Source organism: Schistocerca serialis, chromosome 1 (genome assembly GCF_023864345.2).
Source record: "Schistocerca serialis cubense isolate TAMUIC-IGC-003099 chromosome 1, iqSchSeri2.2, whole genome shotgun sequence".
NCBI classification, from domain to species: Eukaryota; Metazoa; Arthropoda; class Insecta; order Orthoptera; family Acrididae; genus Schistocerca; species Schistocerca serialis.
In genome coordinates, this window is record NC_064638.1 from 626863698 (window position 1) to 626889428 (window position 25731).

The following is a 25731-nucleotide window of genomic DNA, read 5'->3' on the forward strand; positions in this document are numbered from 1 at the left end:
CTTCATTCACATTATAAATCAAGAAAATTGGTAAAGTAATAAATCAGAGGCTGAATAATACATACCGATAGTAACAACGATAACAACGTGTAGAATATACAACAAAGACATAATACCAAGAAGACATCACAATTCATAGACAATAAAAATTATTACGAAAAAATGAAAATGTAACATATAATCTCAACTAAAACCAAAACAAATTCCTGGCAACAACATAATTAGAAGCAAATCTATAAAAATAATAAAAAACAAACGAATTTCCACATATCACTTACTTATAATGGTAGCTACGTAAACATCTAATATCGCTGATCTACTGTCATCCAAGCTGCCAAGAGAAAAATAGCGTACATGAAAACCGACAGACACTGGAAAATTTTGTAAACTATTTTGGATTGTTTCTACTAAAACTGCTACTACATTTACGATCTATTTAAAAATGTTTTTATTTCGCCTGCAGGAGATTCAAGTTGAGGTGGACCTGACGGCTAACCACTATGGCTATTTCGAGATGTTCATCTGTCCGAACAACAACCCGAAGTTTGAAGTGGATGAGGAGTGCCTTAGAAGGTTTGTTGCTCCAACATGTCATCAATTAAAATGTCGAAACATGCTTTGACAATATTCGTAATGAAGCATATACTTGGTTTTCAAATATTTCGTGCCCAGTTTGTTGAAAAAGGAGCGTCAATAAACTCTGTGTGTTAGATTTTCATAGGAGATTTTTCTCAGTATCAATCTCACGAAAACTAGTATTATTTATGCTATACAGCGTTGGAGGCCTTGGACAACCGCAACCTGAAAAAAAAACACAAAAAATAGTAAAGTTATGGAGGCAGATAAATCGAACAGACAAGTGAGGACAAACATTAACATATAACATAGAAACTAAGATACTGACACAAGTAAATAAATGTTGACACTTGCAGCATATAACAACATATGACAACAGATGTATACTGGAAGTCAGAAGAAGAAATGTAATGAATAAACGCTTTTACAAATAGAGAGGAATTTATTAACCACTTACATACAGAAACGAAAATTGAATTTTTGGAGCATTTTAAGCTATAGTTTGCGAGAGATTTAAGAAAAGCAAGTAATTAGGGGCAGCAGAGATCTAGATAAGGGGAAGAGCCACAAAAACGTACAGAAGGAAAGAAAATTTAATGAACAAATACTAAGAGCAATTAAAGAGGAAAAGGAACTGATTAATATGGTAGAGAGAAGACAAATTAACCGGATTTGTACATCAACATAACAGCTTCATGAACATAAATCATCTTAGAAGTAAAAATTTTTGGGAAAAATTAAGAGCTAGGCCCAGAACAACCATATTAAAAGGTGTTATCAGTGTAATGAACTGCAGTATCTTTTAAGCTAATGGTAAAGATGGTGAGAGACCGTGAAGGATGGCTACATCAACAAGTCGTTGCCTGTATTGTCTGACAATGATGAAGACATAATAGGAGGAATGTATCAAGCCTAAATGTAAACTTCTCGGCAAAAAAATTGCAGCACGCTGAATGAAGTATCGGAAAATATTGAACCTGATTGATAGTAATACAGAGAAGAATTAAAGATTCAGTCCAGCACAAACAATCTGTCTCAACAAGATCGACCTTGAGCTGTTGGTTATTTGGAAGGAAGGAAAGCTGCAGATTAGTGCTACGATCAAATCGTGATCATTACAGAAGTTTCATTGGCTTAATTTGGCAAAGGTTGTGGAAGAATTCGGCAATGTCATTGTTGGAGGATTTGGCAGGGGAAGGGGGGGCAGTGCTGCTTTACCCCACGGACCCTTATTATTAATTATTTGTGAGGAAGGCCATACATTATCTGTAACACACGAATTTAGTAAATTGTTAAAACAAGGAGATATTGTTTCTTGCTGTAAGTTAAAGGAGACAGCATTTTAATGTATTATTGCAAGGTTGTAGATTCAGCTAACAAAAACTCACACTGACATAAAAACTGCATTTACATAGTAGAACTGTATATATGATCCCACAATTTTTTAGTATGCAAATAATGATTGGAGTTCCCATTTCCTCATACATGTAAGTAATTATGTTCATCATATTCCATTACACATATTTATGAAACCTATAGTAGCGGTACGTCTCACCATTGCCATTGACTAAAATCGAACACCTGATCCCCTTCTTCATGACAGAAACGCTTCCGCTCCTCACCCCCACCCCCGTCATCCGAGACCACACACTGGCCATCGGACGTTTGGATCTAGCGCCAAAGATGCAGTAAATGTCTACTTCAGCTCTGCAGTAGCAATAGTTGTTAACATTACATCTAGTTTATAGCTGTCACAATTATGATGAAGTTTACCACTTTCCGAAAAGTATATATTTAAGAAGCAATTCAATGAATAGCAAAACCAGGGTTAGATATATGTGTTTGTGAAGTAGATTATTTTCTGGTAATGAAATGAAATGATGCACTAGGTTTTCAGAAGAGTTTCTTTGATAATGTTTTGTCGTTTCCAGCTGATTTCGTGATTTCATTTTTGGGCGTAAAATGTTGAGGAGTAATCAGGTTGTCTCCACAAGTGTTCCAAAGAATCGTCTTATGTGTTCGGCACCTGGGCTATGAAACCACTAACAATATCGTCAGTGAAACGAATTTAGAAACTACAGATGATACGAGTTTTTGTTTCTAAGGTCACAAAATTCCGCTTTACGTACCCCTTCCGGCTATTGCAAAGTGCAAGACATTTACAGGGATATGTTATTGAAGAATATCAGCGTTCTTTTTCTTAAACTTCATACAATCAAAATATAAGAGTGCTAACATTTTTAAAGTTGTTTTACAATATACACAAGTATGAAGACATAGACTACGAATATTCTTATTGGCTCAACTCTGAAAACCTGGAGCTTCCGGGAACCTGGTAAGATTTTTTTTTAGCATCTAATAAATGGAGCTCACAGCTACGAAATAAAATATTATATCCCTGACTCGAAATGAAATGCGATGGTGAATATGCTGGAAGCGCTCCTTAGATCAGCACGCCCCCTACCCTAAACCGTACAGATGCTTTTAGGTACATCTTCGCACCTCCCACACCATTGAAAGCTGATTATCCAACGAGATTCCTCTTCGATTTATATCTTGCACTTCTGAATGTCATATTTACGTTAGTTTGTTACACTGTTTTAATGAATGAAATTTGCAGTTACTTATGTACTTGAAGCAAAATTTGGGCCTCTAAGTTGATTTCCTCACCTATGGTGCTTCGCTCCATAACTTCCTTCGACCGTTACGTTTGTTCACTCATTATTTTTGACTTGTACTATTTAAAACTGCTTTTCATTTGCCGACTTCTTTTCTTCCAAAATATTTTTATCTTCTGATTGCGTCCCTATTTCTTCTTTCCTGAGACGAATGCTAAACTGTTCCCTTACTGCCTCTGCTTTGAAATTCTTCTAATTTTAATACTTCGCCTTTTGAAAACATTTGTTTCTGCTGTTTTTACTCTTACAGATTGTTTATTGGAAAATCTTGTGTAGGTTCTCGGATAGATCGAATTAAGTTTCTTACTTGGAGATAATTTTTCAGTTTTAATTTTGCAGTGTTGTGATTGTCTAATGAAGTTATTGGTGTCGGGCTTGGCTGTAAAATTATTGTAAAGTACTTCATTATTATGCTAATGTCTTTAACGGTGATAATTATTGTCTGGCTATTTTCTTGTCGGCATATTGTCTAGGCTGCCTCCACTAAGTGAGAATTTTCGATCTGTGAAGTTAATAAAAAGTTTATTCACAATATTATATAGCAAAGTGTTCGATCGCTTTATGCTAAAATTGGTAATTGGTAATTGGATCTCAGTATTGTTTAGAGATAAAAGTATGTCTTACTTCCTCCCCCCCCTCCCCCCCTCGTCATATACAGCTGCTGGTGGTATATATAAACTTCATGAGTAATTTTTTAATTTTTTTATAATTTTGGTATGTAATACACTTATCTTTCACATAAAACTGACAGTCTTGATCGGCATTTCGGTATGAAAGGTACGTGCATTCTGTTGATACTATGCATTAAGATACTAACATACACTTAGAGATAAGTAATTCAGAATAAACGTTCTTTTCAAGTGACTGACGAAATGAGATCACAGTTTCAAACATTATAAAAAATAAGCTCTTTACCAGGCCATGAATGCCAAACGGCTGTCTACCGGCCGCCATGTCATTTACTCCGCCTTTCGACGTCATGCGGATGTGGTATGGAGGGACATGTGGTCGGCACATCGCTCTCCCTGTTGTTTTACAGGCTTTCAGACCGTGGGGACGCTACTACTCCATCACGTAGCTCCTCAATTGGCATCCCATTCACCACGGAAAAAGCTTTGGCAATATCAGGTCCTCCGAAAGGCAGGCATCTACGATGATGCAAGTAGTACAATAGATGAAAACAGAATGTTGGTGACTTTGTTCTTGCTGTTTCAAAGACTGTAATGAACGGTGTACACTGCAGGAAATGCTCCTTACTCGAAGATTCGACGAGATCGAGGAATGAAAGACTGAAAAACACTTATATCCCTTGTGCCACAGTAGGAAGTAACGTTGGTAATACGTCAGCGTACAGGTTTAGAGTGAGTCTTAACGGTGTAATCGAAGTGTGGACATCTTATATGGGGTGTTCAGTATAGGGCCAAACTTTCGTGAATAAAAAAAGCGCATTCCTCATTCAGATTACTGATACACGTTCGAAGATTGGTTTGCAAGTTACCAGCCAATCATGGTAGGGCCGAGAGGTAATACTTCAGAGCGTTAAGTTACTCGGAACTGAAATCCACAGAAAACAGTCAGGAAGAAAACACTTCCTGAGTAGGCGAGAGACTGTGCCACAGAGAACGTGTGGCCTAGATTTCGACGGTCTCTGGAGCGATCAGCTGTCTACATCAGATTCCTCTCCCATGATTCCTCCTCGGAACGTAGAGGGCAGATTGGTAGTGGTTAACGGTCCACGGGAACATACAACTTCTCCTAAGGTGACGGTCCCACCTAGCACCTAGCAGATAGGGCACAATGAATTATGCTTTGACTTTACATGAAAATATTACACTGAAAAATTCTAAATTAATAACACACTGGGTGGGCGGCCCGTACAAGAGTTATGAACACTATTGTTTGGCGTAGAACAAGCCATTCTAGCTTCTTCCAGCAGAGCTCGTAGCCGCTGCCTTTCTGAACACTGTGAATGGGTGTTGCCTTTTTTTTTCTTTGTTGCAGGAATCCGCTGATCGTGGCCGGCACCAGGAACGAGACGCGTTACTTCATACCGCCGGGCACGAAGAAGAGCGATACGCTGCGCTATAAGGTGCGGCTGCCGCCTTTTGTGACGTGCACCCAGTGCGTCATACAGTGGAGGTACGTCACAGGTGAGTACTGCGCTCCACGTGCGTGAAGATACTGCAGGGAAAAGAGATCACAGTCAGACTTGGACCGTGCGTGGTAAACTGTGTGTTGGGCGGATCCACTTATCACGAGCAGCGTGTTGCCAACCAGACTACACGTGGGCCAGCTAAGAAGCCACCACTGTGCGCAAGCTTTTGTTCATTTAGAAGTATCCTGCACAGACTCTAGTTCTACTTAGCGAACGAACGAGGAGACACAGAAATGGGCACCAGACTCGTATTTCGGAGCCGACTACTCATATCCCCGTCTGGCTGCCCAGATTTCAAATTTTCGTGATTTGTCTAAGTAGTTTAAGGCAAGTTCCACGATTTTTTCCTTGATAGGGCACGGCTGATTTCGTTCTCTATCCTTCCCTAATACGACTCTTCCGACCTCGGCGTCAACTTCACCTTAAACATTATTACTCATTTCCTTACATACTGGGATTCCGCTGATTGTCTTTTCAGAACATAACAGCGGGACTGCTACTACTTCATTATTTTCATCATGGAAGCGACAACAGCAAGCGTGACGAAATTGTCTCGAATGAAAAACAGCCCACAGTTGTACTAAATTATGTTTATTTTAAACCTTGACCATGGTTTCTGCTATAAAAGTGTGGCCTTCTTCAGAAGAAAAAGTCATACACACTAATAAATGAAAAATGTCTTAACCCAGCGGCTGCGTTAAGACCAATTAAGTAACTTCAACAGACATAGGCCTGTTTCGAACGTAAGTAAAATTACATATGGCATCGTATGTCCTCGGTCACTACCACTGTTCTGAAGAAGGCTATATTATCATAGCAGAAACGATGGTCAAGGTTTAAAATAAACATAATTTAGTGCAACTGTGGGCTGTTTTTCATTCGAGACTGCTGCTATTGCTCATTCGGCTCCTCAGTTAGTGGGATAAAATCCACCTTTGTCTACTTTATGTAACGAACCGGATCATTTACTTAGGTCACTGAACCATTCGTCTACAATTACAGGCCGTAAGAAGAGCTTCATTTAATTTGAGTATTTTGCAAACGAACTTAAGAAATCCAATTCAAAGAGCATTTCCTATATTCAATTACACGCGCTACACTTTGCGTTTAATTTATATTAGCACGTTTATTTCATGCTCGGGAATTACCGTTGACGTTACATTTGCTTCAACGGAATTTGTAGAATTTTTGTACCCCTTGAGGGAGATTTCAAGAGATACGTTTTATGATGATTCTCATAACGATCTTATGTTTTTACTTCGCGTGTCCTACGGAGAAGACTAAATCGTACTGAGAGGCTGTAAATGTTGCATATAATACTGGATACTCATTGTCGTTGTTTGAGGGACCCCGTTTCCTGTTTACACAGCTTATTCATTTTATCGAAATATTGCGGTGTTGTCGCTGTGGATTTGTTTCTTCATTCCCTACAGACCTTCTGAATCATTTCTTGTACATGCTGTAAAAACTTTTAAACAATATCCGGCCGATAATACCAAGAACAATGACTAGTTGCATATAGTTTTATCTTTAGCGCGCTAATTTACCTCGTTATCTGCATCCCCATGATATTGGTCTCTGTTGCGTATGAAAACGATGTCTCACTCCAGATTTCAATTAGCAGATATCGATGCCAAACAATGTCCCATTCTCACTCGATGAGATAATTTTCTAGGATCCCCATGCATCCCAAACGTACTTCACACTACCCTGCAAATTTAAGATGCAAATCACTGACGACACTGAACATCTATCATGGGAACGTTAGGGATGATACAGTATTTTTACTTTTAGAGACGAGAGAGCAAGTACTGGCGGGCCGCATCGAATCAGTCAGAAGACCGGTCTAAAAGAAAAAACGGAATGTCGTAGAATTTCGCTCTTTTCTTTTTCTCGTTTGTATCAGTAACCACAAAAATGTAGTAGCTATAACGCTATACATGCGTTATAGCTCTCGTGTAGGAGCACTGCGAACTGTGCTCTCGCTGAGCTTCAAATGCTGGCAAAATGGAAACATCTTCCACGTCATCTTCTGTAAGATCAGTTTTTAATTTACTGATTCACACATCTCCAGAACATTGATATTTTGCAGGTTCTGAAACTTCCGTCCTGAGAAATCTGTTAACTGTTTAGGTAGTTCTCTTATCAACAACATAAACATTCCAGTAGTCACCACATTGCTCAATCAACAAGACCTTGATACTGTAGAACATGTCTCATAAATCTGTCTCATTTTCCATTAAACAATTTCATTTAATTTTCAAACAAAATGTTCTTAATTCTGTAAATTATTCTGAGGCGGTGTCAGATAAAGCAGCGTATAGTTTTTAACTTATCAAGATTTCTTGATCCTTTGCGAAGCCACAAAAGTTCTACTTGCATCTCTTATCATTTAAATCCTGTTCTGGTACTCTGTCCTACAATTTTTTGCAGCTTGACTAAATGCTTGAATAGAGACGTTGTCTTTTCTTATAATTTTATTGATGTCTATTGCAGTATCACATACGGAGTCAGCAAGCCTTTTATTCGCTTACGTCACTTCCTCTCCTTATTACAACTGTACCATACAAACTTCCCTTGCCTATTTAATTCATATCTACTGGATGTGCTAGGACACGATTGGAACTTTAACATATCTAAACAGTAAGACGCAACTGTGAACCGTTTTCAAGAAAATCGAGTTTGAAAATTGTAGGAGTGGGTTTGTATTTTGTGCGGTAACTAATCTGCAGTGAGTCGGCAACCGATCGAGTAAACATTTGGTTTCATAATGGCGAGGTGTCGGAATCGAATCTCGTTGTCAGTGCTACTTTTCTGTGAACTTTTTGCATCAATATCCTGTGGCATGTTTAGATATGCGTGGAACTCCCCGAAATTGTTTCACATCAGAGAACCGTTAGTGAATATAACCCAAGTTTCTTTGCAATACACGTATTACAAAAAGAAAAACGATCCAAACATATGAAGAAATTTGTCGTCTACTGCACGTGTTGTACGTTGCATAAATTATTTTGTACTCCGCCTGGAAGGCGGCGCGTGGGTCTGCTCCTGTAAACTGAGGGGTGGGCCGAATGTAGGAAGTGAGTAGGAGCAGGGAAAGGTGAAATGCTTCGGTACTGTGATTAAAAGTGGTTTTACTGTATCACAACACCATAACTGAATACATCACTTGTACTTTGACTGAAATGAGCATGCAGGTGCGAAGCTGTACATCACGTTACAAAGGCAAAATCTGTAGTGGCTCGCCCACTATGAAATAGAAACAGTGTTGCTTGGTCGTCTACTCGGGATCAAATGGGCAGAATCTGGAGTGGCGCTCGTAGAGCTGCACAGCGCCGGCCAGAGGGCGCTGCCGTCGGTGCCTGCGTGGTAGTGCCAGCCTAAGAACTTGTACCTACGCCGTGGCATCATAGCTATCGATACCACAAATTATTGTATTCGATGTTTCTACGATCAGTATCATCCTGATTCGTGCAGTTCCCAGTAGGTTACACATTATATTTATCACAAATGACACAATGACATAAATGAAATGGCTAAACTGATTTGATTGAGAGAGCTCATGAATCTTTTTTTTTACTTTCTTACCTTCTTAAAACGATTTTTCTCTTTTTTCGGGAGAAACAATAGGAAAACGATAAATGTGTTGTTCTAAACCTGTTGTTTGAATTACATGCTAATGAAAAATGACTGTCGGCAGCGAGGTTCGATTCAGAGACCTGTCAGTTATGAAACAAACCGCTTACTCGCTCGGCTGCAGACTGCTTGAACACTATTCGCCTACAAATCATATAAACACGCCTACAGTTTCCATGAACGATTTTCTCATAAACGGTTGAGAGTTTCTTCTTCCCTACATGTCGATGTCCTAGTCGCGTCCTACATATTCTGTCAGTATGAATCAATATCCATCATTTTGATTTGCAGCTCCTTGTATTGGCCGTGTTTGCAGTTAAAATTGTTGGATGTGAGGTCCGCCAGTTATGCAAAACACCGTTTTTCTCAGTACCCAAACATGTTTCGGCACCACTGTGCCACGTTTTTATTTATTCTGCAAAGTGAACATTTTTGTTAAATGATTATAAAATTATGTGCATCTTTAGTTCGAACAATAGATCGTTTCTTTTTGTAAGTACCTTTACATTTGGTGTGCATGAATTTTCTGGATCACTTGTGTGTTAATTACTACAGGTAGCTTGTCATCTGCAACCAAAAGATGTTGATGAGAAAGTTTTTTGCTGGGAGTTAACCTATCATCTAGAATGCAATCGCGAAAAACTAAATTAAATTCTAGAAGATAGGTTAACTCCCAGCAAAAAACTTTCTCATCAACATCGTTTGGCTGCAGATGGCAAGCTACCTGTAGTAATTAACAGACAAGTGATCCAGAAAATTCATGCACACCAAATGTAGGGGTATTTACAAAAAGAAACGATCTGTTGTTTGAACTAAAAATGCACATAATTTTATAATCATTTAACAAAAATGTTCACATTGCAGAATAAAAAAAAACGAAAACCCACTGATGATGGCACAGTGGTGCCGAAACATGTTGAGTACTGAGAAAAACGGTGTTTTGCATAAGTGGTGGACCTCACATCCAATGAGTGTGAATGAAATCTGTGAGGGGAAGTTCGCACGGTCCCTTGTTAGCGTGGAGGATACCTCTTCTGCTAGTTCTGTTAAGCTGGTGTGACGTGTTTCAGCGAATAACTGGGGTCTGTGTGCCGACGGGTCGGAGGCGGTCGGCTGCGGCCCTACGGAGACGTTCGTCAACTGCGCGGACGTGGCCATCGTGACCGCCATCGGCGGCCTGCCGCCGTCCTTCGTCAGCTCGCAGGACAACCCGCACCTGCTCTACTACCGCGACTTCCGCACGCCCGGCGCTGTCGCCCCGCTCGTAATCAGGTGCGTACGCAACACTTTCGGCGTCGGCTGAGGACCTCCACCTCGCTTCCCAATAACTAAGAATCGCTGATAAAGTCGGATCCTCTCTGTCTTGGGTTGAGAGGATGAAAACTGAGGCGTAATGAAGATGAGGTAAAAACTCTAAGAGATTTTGGTCGTATGTAAAATCAGTAAGTGGGTCAAAATTGTCTATTCAGTCTCTCAGTGACCACAACGGCACCGAAACGGAAGATAACAGAGGGATGGCCGAAATACTGAATTCGGTCTTATGACCTTCGGCGGTGAAACAAGTTCGGAACACTGTTCTTCCTTTCAATCGTCATGCTTACGTCGAAATGACAGATATTGAGATAACCGATTGCGGAATTCAGAAGCAGCTACAATCGCTGACTGAGGACCAGATGAGATACCTAAAAGATTCTGCGAAAGAACTTGCTCCCCTCCTAGCAGTAATTTATTGTAGATCGCTTGAGCAACGAAAGATATCTAACGACTGGAAAAAAGCGCAGGTGATTCCCGTTTTTTGAAAGGCCGTGAGACAGATCCACACAATTATAAACCTATATCGTTGACGTCATCCTGTTGCAGAATTATGAAACATGTTTTATGCTCAAGAATTATGACGTTTTTGGAAAATGAAAATCTCCTCTATAAAAATCAACATGGATTCCGCAGACTGAGATTCTTCGAAACTGAGCTCGCTCTGTTCCTCTATGAGATCCACAGGGCAGTGGACAACGGCGCTCAGGTTCATGCCGTGTTCCTTGATTTCAGTAAGGCATTTGACACCGTCCTACATTGATGTTTAACGAAAAAAATACGAGCTTGCGGGGTATCAGAGCGGACTTGCGATTGGATTCAATACTTTCTTGCAGACTCAAAACGTCGTTCTTAACGCAACAAAATCGGCAGATGTAAAGGTAATATCCGGAGTACTACAGGCAAGTGTGATAGGACCGTTGCTGTTTACAATAGACATAAATGATCTACTAGAAAGAGTCGGATGCTGCAGTTATCTATACCAAAGTAGCAACACCAGAAGATAGTAATAATTCGCAGAACAATCTGCAGAGAATTGATGATTGGTGCAGGTTGACCCCGAACGTAAATAAATGTAAGATATTGCGCATACATAGGAAAAGAAATCCACCACTGTGCAGCTACACTATTGATGACAAGCAGCTGGAGACAGCGTCTGTAGTAAAATACCTAGGCGTAACTATCAAGAGCGCCCTTAAGTGGAATGACCATATAAAACAGATAATGGGAAAAGCAGACACCAGACTCAGATTCATCGGAAGAATCTTAATGAAATGTAACTCATCCACGAAAGAAGTGGCTTATAAGGCGCTTGTTCGTCCGATTCTTGATTATTGTTCATCTATCTGGGATCACATTCAGGTAGCACTGATAGAGGAGATAGAGGAGGTCCTACAAAGAGCAGCGCGTTTCGTCACGGGGTCGTTTAGCTGACGAGAGCGCCTTACGGAGATGCTAAACAAATTCCTCTGGCAGACGTCACAAGAGAGTTAGGGACAACATTCTTCAGGTGAAGCAGGACAACATATTATTTTCCCCCACATACATTTCGCGTATTGACCACAAGGAGAAAATTCGAGAAATTAGAGTCAGTACAGACAATCATTCTTTCCACGCACTATTCGCGAGTATAACAGGTTTGGAGGGATCAGATAGTGATACCGAAAGTACCCTCTGCCACACACCATTAGGTGGCTTGCGGAGAATGATTTAGATGTAGAGAGGTGGGATGAGAAAGTGTTTGTACGATAAACTTGCTTGTAAATGCACGCACCTCTATCTAATTGCATCCTATGTGACCAAAATCACAGTTAAGATATTGATATATTCAAAATATCTGTATGGTGGAGAAAGTGGCAATTTTCTCAGAATAAGGAAACGTATGAGGTCATCCACATGAGTACCGAAGGAAATCCGATAAATTTCGGTTACACAAGAAATCATACTAATCGTACTAAATACCTAGGAATTACAGTTACCAACAGCGTATCGGAACGATCACACAGATATTGTTGTGAGGAAGGCAGACCAAAGACTGCCTTTTATTGCTAGAACTCTTTCAAGATACAAAGAGACTGCCTACACCTAGCTTTTCCGTCCTCTGCTAGAGCATGTCCTACCAGATAAGTTTGAAGAAGGATATGTAAAAAGTCCAAAGAAGAGCAGCTCGTTTTTTATTATCGCGACAAAGGGGAGAGAGTGTCAAAAATATCTTAAGAGAGTTTGGGTGTCAATAATTAAAACAAAGGCATTTTTCGCAGCAGCGAGATCTTGTCATGAAATTCCAGTCACCAACTTCCTTCTCTGAATGTGAAAAAATTTTACTGTCGTCAACCTACATGGGAGAAAAGTTCATCGTAATAAAATAAGATAAACCAGAACTCGTAAAGAAAGAGTTAATTGTTCATTTTTCCCATCCAGTAGTAGAGAGTGGAATGGTAGACCAATAGTTTGAAGGTTGTTGGAAGAAATCTTTCTCAGGTACTTAAGCGTGAATTGCGGAGTAGTCGTGTAGATGTAGATGTCATGTACATATAGATTTGGATTTAAAACACGAAGTGGAAAAATGAATTTAAAAATATTCTACTTGGCAGCAGACTAGTGTCGCTTGAGAAAATATATCACACAGGTGCGCGTTGTAAAGCATGTTTATAAACTGCCATCAAGGACCTTTGCGCTTGAATAGTGAAAGAGAAGGTATAATATTAAACAACACTTTATCCGGTTCAAGGAGTGTTATCAGATTGTGACTGAGGTATTATACTCATTTTGAAGTTACTCTGCATCTGTTGAACCAAAGATTGGAATACGATTGTTGTTGACCCTCTTCTTCGTTCATCTCGAGGAACGATTCTTTTTCTTCAATTTATTGGCTTTCGGATTGTTCCCTTTGAGCCATCTCAACAATAGTTGAACCATGGACCTTGCCGTTGGTGGGGAGGCTTGCGTGCCTCAGTGATACAGATGGCCGTACCGTACGTGCAACCACAACGGAGGGGTATCTGTTGAGAGGCCAGACAAACATGTGGTTCCTGAAGAGGGGCAGCAGCCTTTTCAGTAGTTGCAGGGGCAACAGTCTGGATGATTGACTGATCTGGCCTTGTAACATTAACCAAAACGGCCTTGCTGTGCTGGTACTGCGAACGGCTGAAAGCAAGGGGAAACTACAGCCGTAATTTTTCCCGAGGACATGCAGCTTTACTGTACGATTAAATGATGATGGCGTCCTCTTGGGTAAAATACTCCGGAGGTAAAATAGTCCCCCATTCGGATCTCCGGGCGGGGACTACTCAAGAGGACGTCGTTATCAGGAGAAAGAAAACTGGCATTCTACGGATCGGAGCGTGGAATGTCAGATCCCTTAATCGGGCAGGTAGGTTAGAAAACTTAAAAAGGGAAATGGATAGGTTAAAGTTAGATATAGTGGGAATTAGTGAAGTTCGGTGGCAGGAGGAACAAGACTTTTGGTAGGGTGATTACAGGGTTATAAATACAAAATCAAATAGGGGTAATGCAGGAGTAGGTTTAATACTGAATAAAAAAAAGGGGGTGCGGGTTAGCTGCTACAAACAGCATAGTGAACGCATTATTTGGCCAAGATAGACACAAAGCCCATGCCTACTACTGTAGTACAAGTTTATATGCCAACTAGCTCTGCAGATGATGAAGAAATTGATGAAATGTATGACGAGATAAAAAAAATTATTTAGGTAGTGAACGGAGACGAAAATTTAATAGTCATGGGTGACTGGAATTCGTCAGTAGGAAAAGGGAGAGAAGGAAACATAGTAGGTGAATATGGATTGGGGGGAAGAAATGAAAGAGGAAGCCGCCTTGTAGAATTTTGCACAGAGCATAACTTAATCATAGCTAACACTTGGTTCAAAAATCATGAAAGAAGGTTGTACACCTGGAAGAATCCTGGAGATACTAAAAGGTATCAGATAGATTATATAATGGTAAGACAGAGATTTAGGAACCAGGTTTTAAATTGTAAGACATTTCCAGGGGCAGATGTGGATTCTGACCACAATCTATTGTTTATGAACTGCAGATTGAAACTGAAGAAACTGCAAAAGGTGGGAATTTAAGGAGATGGGACCTGGGTAAACTGAAAGAACCAGAGGTTGTAGAGAGTTTCAGGGAGAGCATAAGGGAACAATTGACAGGAATGGGGGAAAGTAATACAGTAGAAGAAGAATGGGTAGCTCTGAGGGATGAAGTAGTGAAGGCAGCAGAGGATCAAGTAGGTAAAAAGACGAGGGCTAGTAGAAATCCTTGGGTAACAGAAGAAATATTGAATTTAATTGATTAAAGGAGAAAATATAAAAATGCTGTAAATGAAGCAGGCAAAAAGGAATACAAACGTCTCAAAAATGAGATCGACAGGAAGTGCAAAATGGCTAAGCAGGGATGGCTAGAGGACAAATGTAAGGATGTAGAGGCTTGTCTCACTAGGGGTAAGATAGAAAGTGCCTACAGGAAAATTAAAGAGACCTTTGGAGAGAAGAGAACCACTTGTATGAATATCAAGAGCTCAGATGGCAACCCAGTTCTAAGCAAAGAAGGGAAGGCAGAAAGGTGGAAGGAGTATATAGAGGGTTTATACAAGGGCGATGTACTTGAGGACAATATTATGGAAATGGAAGAGGATGTAGATGAAGATGAAATGGGAGATAAGATACTGCGTGAAGAGTTTGACAGAGCACTGAAAGACCTGAGTCGAAACAAGGCCCCGGGAGTAGACAACATTCCATTGGAACTACTGATGCCCTTGGGAGAGCCAGTCATGACAAAACTCTACCATCTGGTGAGCAAGATGTATGAGACAGGCGAAATACCCACAGACTTCAAGAAGAATATAATAATTCCAATCCCAAAGAAAGCAGGTGTTGACAGATGTGAAAATTACCGAACTATCAGTTTAATAAGTCACAGCTGTAAAATACTAACGCGAATTCTTTACAGACGAATGGAAAAACTGGTAGAAGCGGACCTCGGGGAAGATCAGTTTGGATTCCGTAGAAATGTTGGAACACGTGAGGCAATACTAACCTTACGACTTATCTTAGAAGAAAGATTAAGAAAAGGCAAACCTACGTTTCTAGCATTTGTAGACTTAGAGAAAGCTTTTGACAACGTTAACTGGAATACTCTCTTTCAAATTCTGAAGGTGGCAAGGGTGAAATACAGGGAGCGAAAGGCTATTTACAATTTGTATAGAAACCAGATGGCAGTTATAAGAGTCGAGGGGCATGAAAGGGAAGCAGTGGTTGGGAAAGGAGTGAGACAGGGTTGTAGCCTCTCCCCGATGTTATTCAATCTGTATATTGAGCAAGCAGTAAAGGAAACAAAAGAAAAATTCGGAGTAGGTATTAAAATTCATGGAGAAGAAGCAAAAACTTTGAGGTTCGCCGATGACATTGTAATTCTGTCAGAGACAGCAAAGGACTTGGAAGAGCAGTTGAAAGGAATGGACAGTGTCTTGAAAGGAGGATGTAAGATGAACATCAACAAAAGCAAAACGAGGATAATGGAATGTAGTCAAATTAAATCGGGTGATGCTGAGGGGATTAGATTAGGAAATGAGACACTTAAAGTAGTAAAGGAATTTTGCTATTTAGGGAGTAAAATAACTGATGATGGTCGAAGTAGAGAGGATATAAAATGTAGACTGGCAATGGCAAGGAAATCGTTTCTGAAGAAGAGAAATTTGTTAACATTTGTATAGATTTAAGTGTCAGGAAGTCGTTTCTGAAAGTATTTGTATGGAGTGTAGCCATGTATGGAAGTGAAACATGTACGATAACCAGTTTGGACAAGAAGAGAATAGAAGCTTTCGAAATGTGGTGCTACAGAAGAATGCTGAAGATAAGGTGGGTAGATCACGTAACTAATGAGGAGGTATTGAATAGGATTGGGGAGAAGAGAAGTTTGTGGCACAACTTGACTAGAAGAAGGGATCGGTTGGTAGGACATGTTTTGAGGCATCAAGGGATCACAAATTTAGCATTGGAGGGCAGCGTGGAGGGTAAAAATCGTAGAGGGAGACCAAGAGATCAATACACTAAGCAGATTCAGAAGGATGTAGGTTGCAGTAGGCACTGGGAGATGAAGAAGCTTGCACAGGATAGAGTAGCATGGAGAGCTGCATCAAACTAGTCTCAGGACTGAAGATCACAACAACAACAACAACAATAGTGTCAATTAGGATGAGACAAAAGTGAAGACAACACAATACCCAATCCCTAATAGGAGCAAATTTCCGACCTGGCAGGGTATCAAACCCGGGCCCTTTGCTTAGCAATTCGCCGGCTGACCACGCAGCTACCGAGGCGTACTTCAGGAACGATTCGACTTCCGGTCAACCGGATTTGATGCGATAATTGTACCTACAAGCCACGTGTAAGTACACAGCCGATCAACACCTCATAGTCAAAATTGTATCGGAAGCAGGTGTTATTCTATCAGAGGCTTCACAACTGGGTGCATTTCTTTCGGCCCCACAGGAAATAATGCAGCGTACTGAAATTCCGAGAATCTGGAGGCAAAGCAATCGTATCGTAAGATCAGCGATACTTTTTTCAATTGCAGATTACCATGAGAAAAATAATACGGATTCCAGTAGCATGGGCTTTACCACCAAAAGTGAAATGAGGGACACGCCCTTCACGTTCCTTATGAAACGCCGTACAGTGATTAATGACGCATAAATTTTGAAAACCATGTTTAGCTTTCTTCAGCCAGATCATGACTGTTTCTCGAACTTAAGCATCTTCATTTATTAATTTTTATTTATCTGCGACGAGATAGGGCTCTGGAAAACCATGTACAGAATTAGTTACGATACAAAATCTGCTGGAAGAAAAGAGGATAGATCAGAGCTTAGCGACCTTAAGATGACGTTATTAGAGATGGAATCCTGCCGATCATAGCGCCTGTACTCTCTGGCGGGGGGTACGAGTTTGGAGTTGTTGTTATGCACCATATTCAGCGTTGTGTCTTGGTGCTATTCCGTGGCTACTAACAGACGGCTGGTCTTCAGCCACAAGGACTGCAACCCGTTCCAGCACGTCGGTAGACCACGTCCACAAATCCTGGAGCTGTAGATGAATGTGAATGTGGAAAATACTGTTGATGTAGCCGACGTGTGGTTCTTCACTTGGACTTGGCTTTGCTCTAAAAGTATCACAACATACTCCACTGAAAGTGTAACCACCTATGTACAAAAGCCAAGCGTTGCCTCACGAAAACGACTTGCACTGGAACGACATGGGGGTCGTTGATGGTTTCTTCTCCTTTCAGCAAAGAGAACAAGAGCCCGGAAGCCCGCGGCATGCTAAGCACGAAGTTGGTTTAAGTGGAAAACTCATAACTTGTTCCAAATCTGCCATCAGCGCGTGATACTTTAGAAGAGTGTGCCTTCACTACAGTTCTGTACATTGCCTTGTTATACAAACTTAGTACATAATTCTTACTGAGAGGACATCGTCAGAACTAATGGTAGTGTGTGGAGTACTTAAAGGGAGGGTGATTGCAGACTTCGTGCAAAGACTGTCTGCCTATCCTCGAGTGTAACATCCTACAATCAGTCACTCGAATCAGTGACAACAGATAGGAATCCGCGATCAACGATTCCATACGTAACAACCACTTAACCAAGTGTGAGGAAGCTAAATTCTAGATAGCGTTATCAGAAGCCTCAAAAATAAATTTAATTTATCCAAGTAATTCATCCACAAAGGACATGGCTTACAAAAATCTCATTCGATAATTTATTTAGTATAATTTATGATCCTCGGACCATTAACAAGTTGAAATGACGAAAATTGCCATATAATTTGGGTAAGTTATTTACGTGCTGATTAAGTTATTGTGTTATCCAACTTGAGCAGGTAATCTAGAATATTTACACGCACAGGTATTTAACAAAAATTCGCTATGAGTATGTCTTCACTTTTGACAGACCAGCTCAAGTCCTGTGTCTCAACAATCCAATTATTTGCTGACAGCTTAAAGAAAATTTGCTCTAAAGCATACGAATGTAATGTTTAGTTTTCGTCCAGTATGCTTTTCCTCTTGTGGTGAACAAATATAGAAAGAGTGGTAATCATGTTTCACTTGTAACAGGGAAACCTTATGAACATCCTTATCATAGCAATTAAAATTAATTCTTATCTAGACTTCCTCAACGTGTGTTATGAGAGTATAGAATCATCTCATATGGTGGACGTAATGCCTACACTCCTCAGTGAGAATGTGCATACGAGTGGAAAAAGACTCCAGAAGATATGTTTGAGCACAAAACAGCTGATTAATGTGTTTTAAGCTGTGTACGCCGAGATGTACGATTTAATGACATACGCTTCTCCCTTACAGGGCGCAGGTGTGTGAGCCAACGCCGCTGTATCGCTCGCTGCCCGGCATGGACCAGTGGTGCCAGACCAACTGCCTGCGGTACCCACCCAACTGTCCTCCGGACCTCTGCCACTGTCCGTGAGTATTCACCGTCTCCTCAGATTTTCAAAGTTATAATTACTAGAAGAGGAAGCAAATGTACTGAACATTTATAAATTATCAAATAAGATGGCAAAAGGAAGGATTCATCCCATAACTTCAGTCCACCTGGTGTCTTCGTCATTCTGGGTATCCAGATAGTGCTGTTTTGGTTCTTAGCTCAAGCACTTGAATTATCCCTTCTGTTATTGACCATTTTAGGCTTAAGTTAGATGCTGAGTGGCTCGTGTACTAAAATATCTGTATGTACATATGATGGAGAAAGACGGTCAGATAGAAAAAAGTTGTGTACTCTATTTTATATGTCTCTGACACACAAGAGACTGCATGCTGCAGTGTACATATTCCACAGATGAAGTTATATTCTCAGGCTTAATTTCAACTCTGGGACTAATGCAGCACAGCTGAGGAAAGTACCCAAGTTATGTTGAAATAGCCTGCTCCAGTTCATCAGTGATATGCCACCAACGTTTTCTGCATGTCAAAAATGTTTTTCAAAAATCATTTAACACTTCGTCACTTGTACGCGCGTGGGACGTTCCCATAGTATGTATAGTTATGCCCTCTGAGTACCACTGTGGCGTCATTCGAATATTTTTGCACATCCTGTGCCAGTTGAGTGTGTTAAATATCTTGTAAGTAGGCATACAAAGCTTCATTTCGGTTCCAATACAACTTTTTTTTTCTCCTGTTAGAACAGATAATTCCTATGCTCAGTGTTAGACGATGTATTCGTAATAGAATTTAAAATTTTGAATTTGCTTCCATAGTGTTCCTCGGGAATTTCTATTTACTTCGAAATTTTTTCCTTCAGATAATTATTTGAATCTTGTTCAAATGGCTCTGAGCACTATGGGACTTAACATCTGTGGTCATCAGTCCCCTAGAACTTAGAACTACTTAAACTTAACTAACCTAAGGACATCACACACATCCATGCCCGAGGCAGGATTCGAACCTGCGGCCGAAACAGTCACGCAGTTCCGGACTGCGCGCCTAGAACCGCTAGACCACCGCGGCCGGCTTGAATCTTGTTTATGAGTTCTTAGAGATAGTGAAAAAAATCATCAGGGTTGTAATACCGTCGTTCGAAGTTGTGCTGTAAGTCCTGGTGCATCTCGTCATTAAGTTTCTTTGTTCGTTTACGCACAGGTCCATCATATTCTGCGTAGATCATTCACTCACAAGGAATCGGTTTCTTATCTTGACCTTCATTTCCAGGTATTATTCAACGTGGCAGTCCTGATTCATGTTTTACATTTATTCGTGTCTCGCTGAAATGATAGCCAGGACTTCTTTCGATCGAGTAGGAGTAATAGACTGATGTTTAGGAGGCACTGGTCAAACTTCCTTTAAGCTATCCTTTCGTGATTTGCCTAAACACTCAAGCGCCAAAACAAGCTCTTTAGCATCCTTATGCAAGTGACCTGCTGCATGTCCAGTAATCTTGATAGCCTCTGGACGCTAAACTCCAGCCTTCTATCGTTCTCCATTTTTTCTTCACAACAGATTTCACGACAAGCTGCCTGTTGGCTTCTCACTCGGTTTCTTCGGCCGACGTTTGTTTGACGAGTTTTCTGAAATTTTCCCAGCACGAGTGGTTGGCATTGTCAAAGCTTCACCATTCACTGCTGGTGGTGGACTGGAGCCGAGCTTGCGGCCGCATTGCATGTTCCTGGCGAGCCAACGGGTTTTCCGTGGGCGTTTCCGGCGCGGTTCTCACCTTGCTACCTACAACGATCGTTTGCCGCAGTACAGCAATCCAGAAACCGTTCACGTTCAGGCTTTCTTCTTTGTTGCTGAAGATATTCTCATATTTCTGTACTTCTAGGGGTTCTCTGAACAAGCGAGTGTGATAGCACTTCTGTACAGCAAGAACTTTCGTGTCGGTGAATTTTTCTATATGGTCATCTTGATCCAGTTTCGAATTCCGGCCTTGGTACAAATTTCCTTTCATCACTTCAATCTGCTTATATACATCACAGATGTCTGACACTTCAAATCGTTTCTCGAACTGTATAGTATCATTTGATTGTAAAATTTTCTCTAAATCTTAACGCCACAAATTTTAGATTGAGTTTCTTCAACCTATCTTCTAAGATACGTCGTAGTGTAACGTTTTTCCCCCCAAGTCAACTGCTACCAGATTTTTCCCAGTACTCTATAACTAAATTGTGTCAGTATTTTGCAACTACGACCTACTGAACTAACAGACCAAAAGTATTCACACCTGTCAGCACTGGCGTTCTTTGGAATTGAACTTACTGCATTCTTCTTAAAATCTGAGGACAATTCACCATCTTATCCGTAGAGATTCCATCGTGGAGGCTACAGACAAGAGCTACTGCACTTACAAATGCAATTCATGCTCAAAAGTGCTGTACGCATTGACTTCACTTTCGACGGGACATCACATCCTGAGGCAACAGAACTCGTCGTCAGTGGACTATGCTTAACCCTAAGAGGTCATCTGAGAGCGGCTAGTAATGTTGTGCGTGTTTCGCAGGCGCACGTGCGACGCCATCGGCGAACTGGAAGGCCGAGAGGGCGCCGACGAGTACTGTATGGACCAGTGCCTGGTGTACCCGCCGCGCTGCCCCAGGAAACGCTGCTTCTGCTACTGACCACGGCAACACACCTGGCCACGTCTCCACGGGCCGCTGCACTCACGTTTAGGATCAGCAATCTGCAACTCTAAGTTCCCCGAAAATTGTACTTGCACCGGAAAAGATTTCATTATTTTTTCATCAACCTAAACAGCTCTTGCTCTTATTTGTACTGTTAGTTAGAGACTAAATTTTTCTGTGAGGAGTAGCTTGTCTGGAACAATGATGTGTTGTCCTTTTTACGTTATTATTTTTGTCGAACGAAACAACTACAACTTGCCAAGTACATAATAAGACATTTGAACATTACGTGTGGCGGCTGGAGCGCGATCTCTGTACAAAATTTCGAATAATATCATTGTTACCACAATACAGAGTGCTCCGTGCAACTGGAAGTCCTTTTTTCTGACGTGGTGTGACAACAAGTATTAGCCTTAAAAGAATAGTTGTGAAAATGTTGTGGCACTCAAGTAATTGTTGTCTCATCTTCCAGATTAATTTTCGGGTATCAAATTAATCAAATATTACTAGGACCTGTCAATGAAAAATGATTAACACTGATGCATTGAAACTGGATTCTTGAACGTGTTACGTCACAAACGCAAATCATGTATCCTGTTGTTACGGGATAAGTGTAAGACGGAACTGCAGATTTAGATTTATCAACAGTAAAGCACTTCCCGAATATTTCTATGTTCCCTGTTAACATAATCATTTGATTATCTCCAAACTCACGACACGCAGATAAATATGCCTGTGATTTTATGTTACCGCAAGATGTTCAGCGCAGATTCAGTTAAATATTGCTATGAAGCTCAAACCAAAAGTAAAAAGAAATGCTTTTAGAAGAAAACTAAAAATTTATATGTCGGCATATCAAGAAGATGGAGAGTCATGTTATATTTGTAGTCATTCCAAATGAAACAAACAAATCATACTAATAGTTCCATCAGAAAATTTGTTAAAGGGCACAAAGGATGCGCAAGTCTTTGTCAAGGCTAGAATAATGGCTGCCATTCTACAGATTTGCGTAATGGATCTGAGAAAAAGAAATTTCTGACTTCATACTTATTTCTTGAGTTTTTTCACATAATCAGAGTTAGTCATTCTGTTTCGTATTATATTTCATTTAAGCTATTGTACATGCTCCACCTTCAAGTTTTGAAACTTACATGCTTCTCTTAATTGACTGTAATCACGTTTAAGTAGTCATTTGAGATGATTAAATCTCGGTTTTTGAGATCCGCTACGCAACTCTGTAGAATTGGATATAGTATTGTAGCCTTGGTAAACACTTACTCATTCTCTATGCCCTCTATCAAATTTTCTTACGGTGAGGTACTTATAATTTGTTTGTTTCATTTGGGTTGACTACAATATAACATGACTGTCCATCTTCTGCCTCTTCATTTGGTATGTCAACATACCAATTTTCAGTTTTATTCTAAATATATTTCCACTTGTCTAAGTTTAAACTTCATTGTAATATTTGACTTAACATGATCTGAACATTCCTAAAAAACTAGATTTATCAAAGAGTTTCCCATCAGCTGACAGTTTTTAAGGTATTTAATTGTAACTACAAAATTTATTGTTTTTACTCTTACGGTTTTCCCATGATTTTAATATCAACTATGTTCGACTACTCACACTACGTTATAATTCACAATTCTATACATAGCTACAAATTTCTGTTTGCATTCGGTAGAGCAGTTCAACTCAACTGATCTGGCTGCAAGCATCATTAAACATCATGAAATATCTGGACTAAATACTTAAAAAAATTGCCGAGAAATTTCTGAAACATTACAAATTACTTTGGAAAAGATGCTTGAATATTCAAGACGGTTACATACGTGAATGGGTTAAAATAAGGGTTTATCAAAAAGTTTCTGTAATTTATGTGTCACTTGCAACGAACTACAAAAACAGTAGCAAATTATGTTGTGCGATCTATATGATTTGCTCGAATTTTCGGTCTCCTAAATTCAGTTAAACTACTGAATCATAATATATATAAAAACCGAGGTATGTTTTGATGTTGGGCTTGTAATCAGTGGACGAAAATTAGCAATTGCGTCTACATTATTGATCAGTGAGAACCTAATAAAAGCCTGATCCCTAGCAGTTATAAATTTAGCTAGAACCACGAGAAAGGAAAGCTATTCGTGATTATAGGTATGAGTAGGGAAGATGAGGCAACAAAGTAGATTTCAGGAAGAAACCATCATACATACGTGTTTATTGTTACAATATGATTTACAACACAAAATTAGTGGTATGTGACTCATGCTTGTACTGTGGGAACAATGTCTGGGGGTATGTAATGTCCCTATGTGATTGTGATTTTTCTTGGGGCTTTCTCAACTGTTACCACTATTTATTGGCCAAACATTTTGTGGGGACGCCTACAAACTTCAAACAGGGTTATATGGAATGTGTACCAAGGTGAGATTAGTTCCTTTGTTGTCACTGTTATGTGTTGTGTTACTGTATGCATTAAAGTTTACATGTAAAGTGTTATAGCCTGTATATTTTTAAAATAAATGAGAGACGCCGATATGCAAAAGCGATATTTCACTATTAAACATTATTTCTTTACTTGCTAATATAGTTCCCTCCACATAATAAAGCAATACACTTGTGTTTTGTGGTACTATTGTTCACAGCTGTAGTACTCTCTGTTGACAACTGAGGACAAGGAGTTCAAATGCAGGACCATTACAACAATGTCTCCTCCATTTTTTTCAAATTACACAATTTTTTGAATGCATCTTCACAAGCTAAACATAGAATTTATTCTTTTCACCTGTCAATCTCCTCACTTGTTTCTGCTACGTTCTAATCAATTAGTCCATGTCCTAATACCACAATATTTAACTTGATTTTCTGTGTTCAGGAATATGTTAAAGTGCAATCATTTTAGATGCATATCTGGTGATGTTGTAGAAAGAGCGACTGAAAGTGTTGAAGAAACTATCCTGGTTCATGTTGAGACAAACAAGTAAAAAGAGGGCACAAATGATGGTACGAAAAATACCCCCGAAACATCACATAGCCACCGCGACCTGAAACACACCTTTCACACCGAGTTAAGCTCACATTGAATCGTTGATACAGTAGACATTACATTATTGGAAAGGAGGCAAAATCGCAACTTGTATAATAATACCGCTTCCATCCAGTCTGATACTGTCCAGTATTTGGATTGTCTGGCCCATTCAAGACATCATGTTTTTCATTTACAGCAACATCTACATCTACTTGATTACTCTGCAATTCACAATTTCACACTGAAGCCCTTGAAAGAAGCTCAAACAATGGTTCAAATGGCTCTGAGCACTATGGGACTTAACATCTGTGGTCATCAGTCCCCTATAACTTAGAACTACTTAAACCTAACTAACCTAAGGACATCACAAACATCCATCCCCGAGGCAGGATTCGAACCTACGACCGTAGCAGTCGCGCGGTTGCGGACAGAAGCGCCTAGAACCGCTCGGCCACCGCGGCTGGCGAAAGAGAGTTCATTGAAAACTTCCATGTTATTTATCTATCAGTCCAATTTCCAAAACCGCGCCGGAAAAACGAGCACTTAAAAACGAGCACTAACGTCAGTAGGTGCGAGCATTGATTTGTCTTATTATGATGACCATATCTTCCTACGTAGGTGGCCGCCAACAAAATATTTTCACGTTCGGAGGAGAAAGATGGTGATTGAAAAGACATGAAAAGATCCTGCCGCTGGGGATTGTTTATAGCTGGTGCCACTTTTCCGCCACCAGTCGCCTTCTTTTTGTGTCCTGACAATTCTCGTTGTTCATATTTCTTGCTTTCATTATCTCCTGCACATTATCTTGCCAGTTGGTTCGTGTGTGACCCCTTTACTTTCGCTGGGAAGGTATCCATCGTACCATCCTATTTACTGTTCTGACCTCATTCACCGTATTCACATGTCCAAACCGCGCTAGCTGTTTTTGATGACCCTTCCGCCGGAGGTTCGTGTCTCCCTCGGAAATGTGTGTGTGTGTGTGTGTGTGTGCAGTTCTTAGAATAATTTAAGTAGTGTGTCTAGGGACCGATGACCTAAGCAGTTTGGTCCATTAGGAATCCACACGCATTTGTTTTTGATGAATGTTTCACAGATATACCTAAACATTTTCTTTATTTGTTCAAATGGTTAAAATGGCTCTAAGCACTATGGGACTTAACATCTGAGGTCATCAGTCCCCTAGAACTTAAAACTACTTAA

At 40.2% G+C, this 25731-nt stretch overlaps 1 protein-coding gene across 1 annotated transcript in view; it reads left to right on the top strand.

The window, feature by feature from the left end:
- The window catches only part of LOC126478499 (uncharacterized), a 359047-nt gene extending 334999 nt beyond the window's left edge, over positions 1-24048 (top strand). Inside the window, exons 5-9 of the mRNA XM_050103706.1 lie at positions 464-573; positions 5256-5404; positions 10116-10317; positions 18736-18852; positions 21380-24048. Coding sequence (XP_049959663.1) covers positions 464-573; positions 5256-5404; positions 10116-10317; positions 18736-18852; positions 21380-21497 — 696 coding nt within the window. The 3' untranslated portion in view covers positions 21498-24048. The remainder of the gene's footprint in view (positions 1-463; positions 574-5255; positions 5405-10115; positions 10318-18735; positions 18853-21379) is intronic.
- Positions 24049-25731: the final 1683 nt, after the last annotated feature.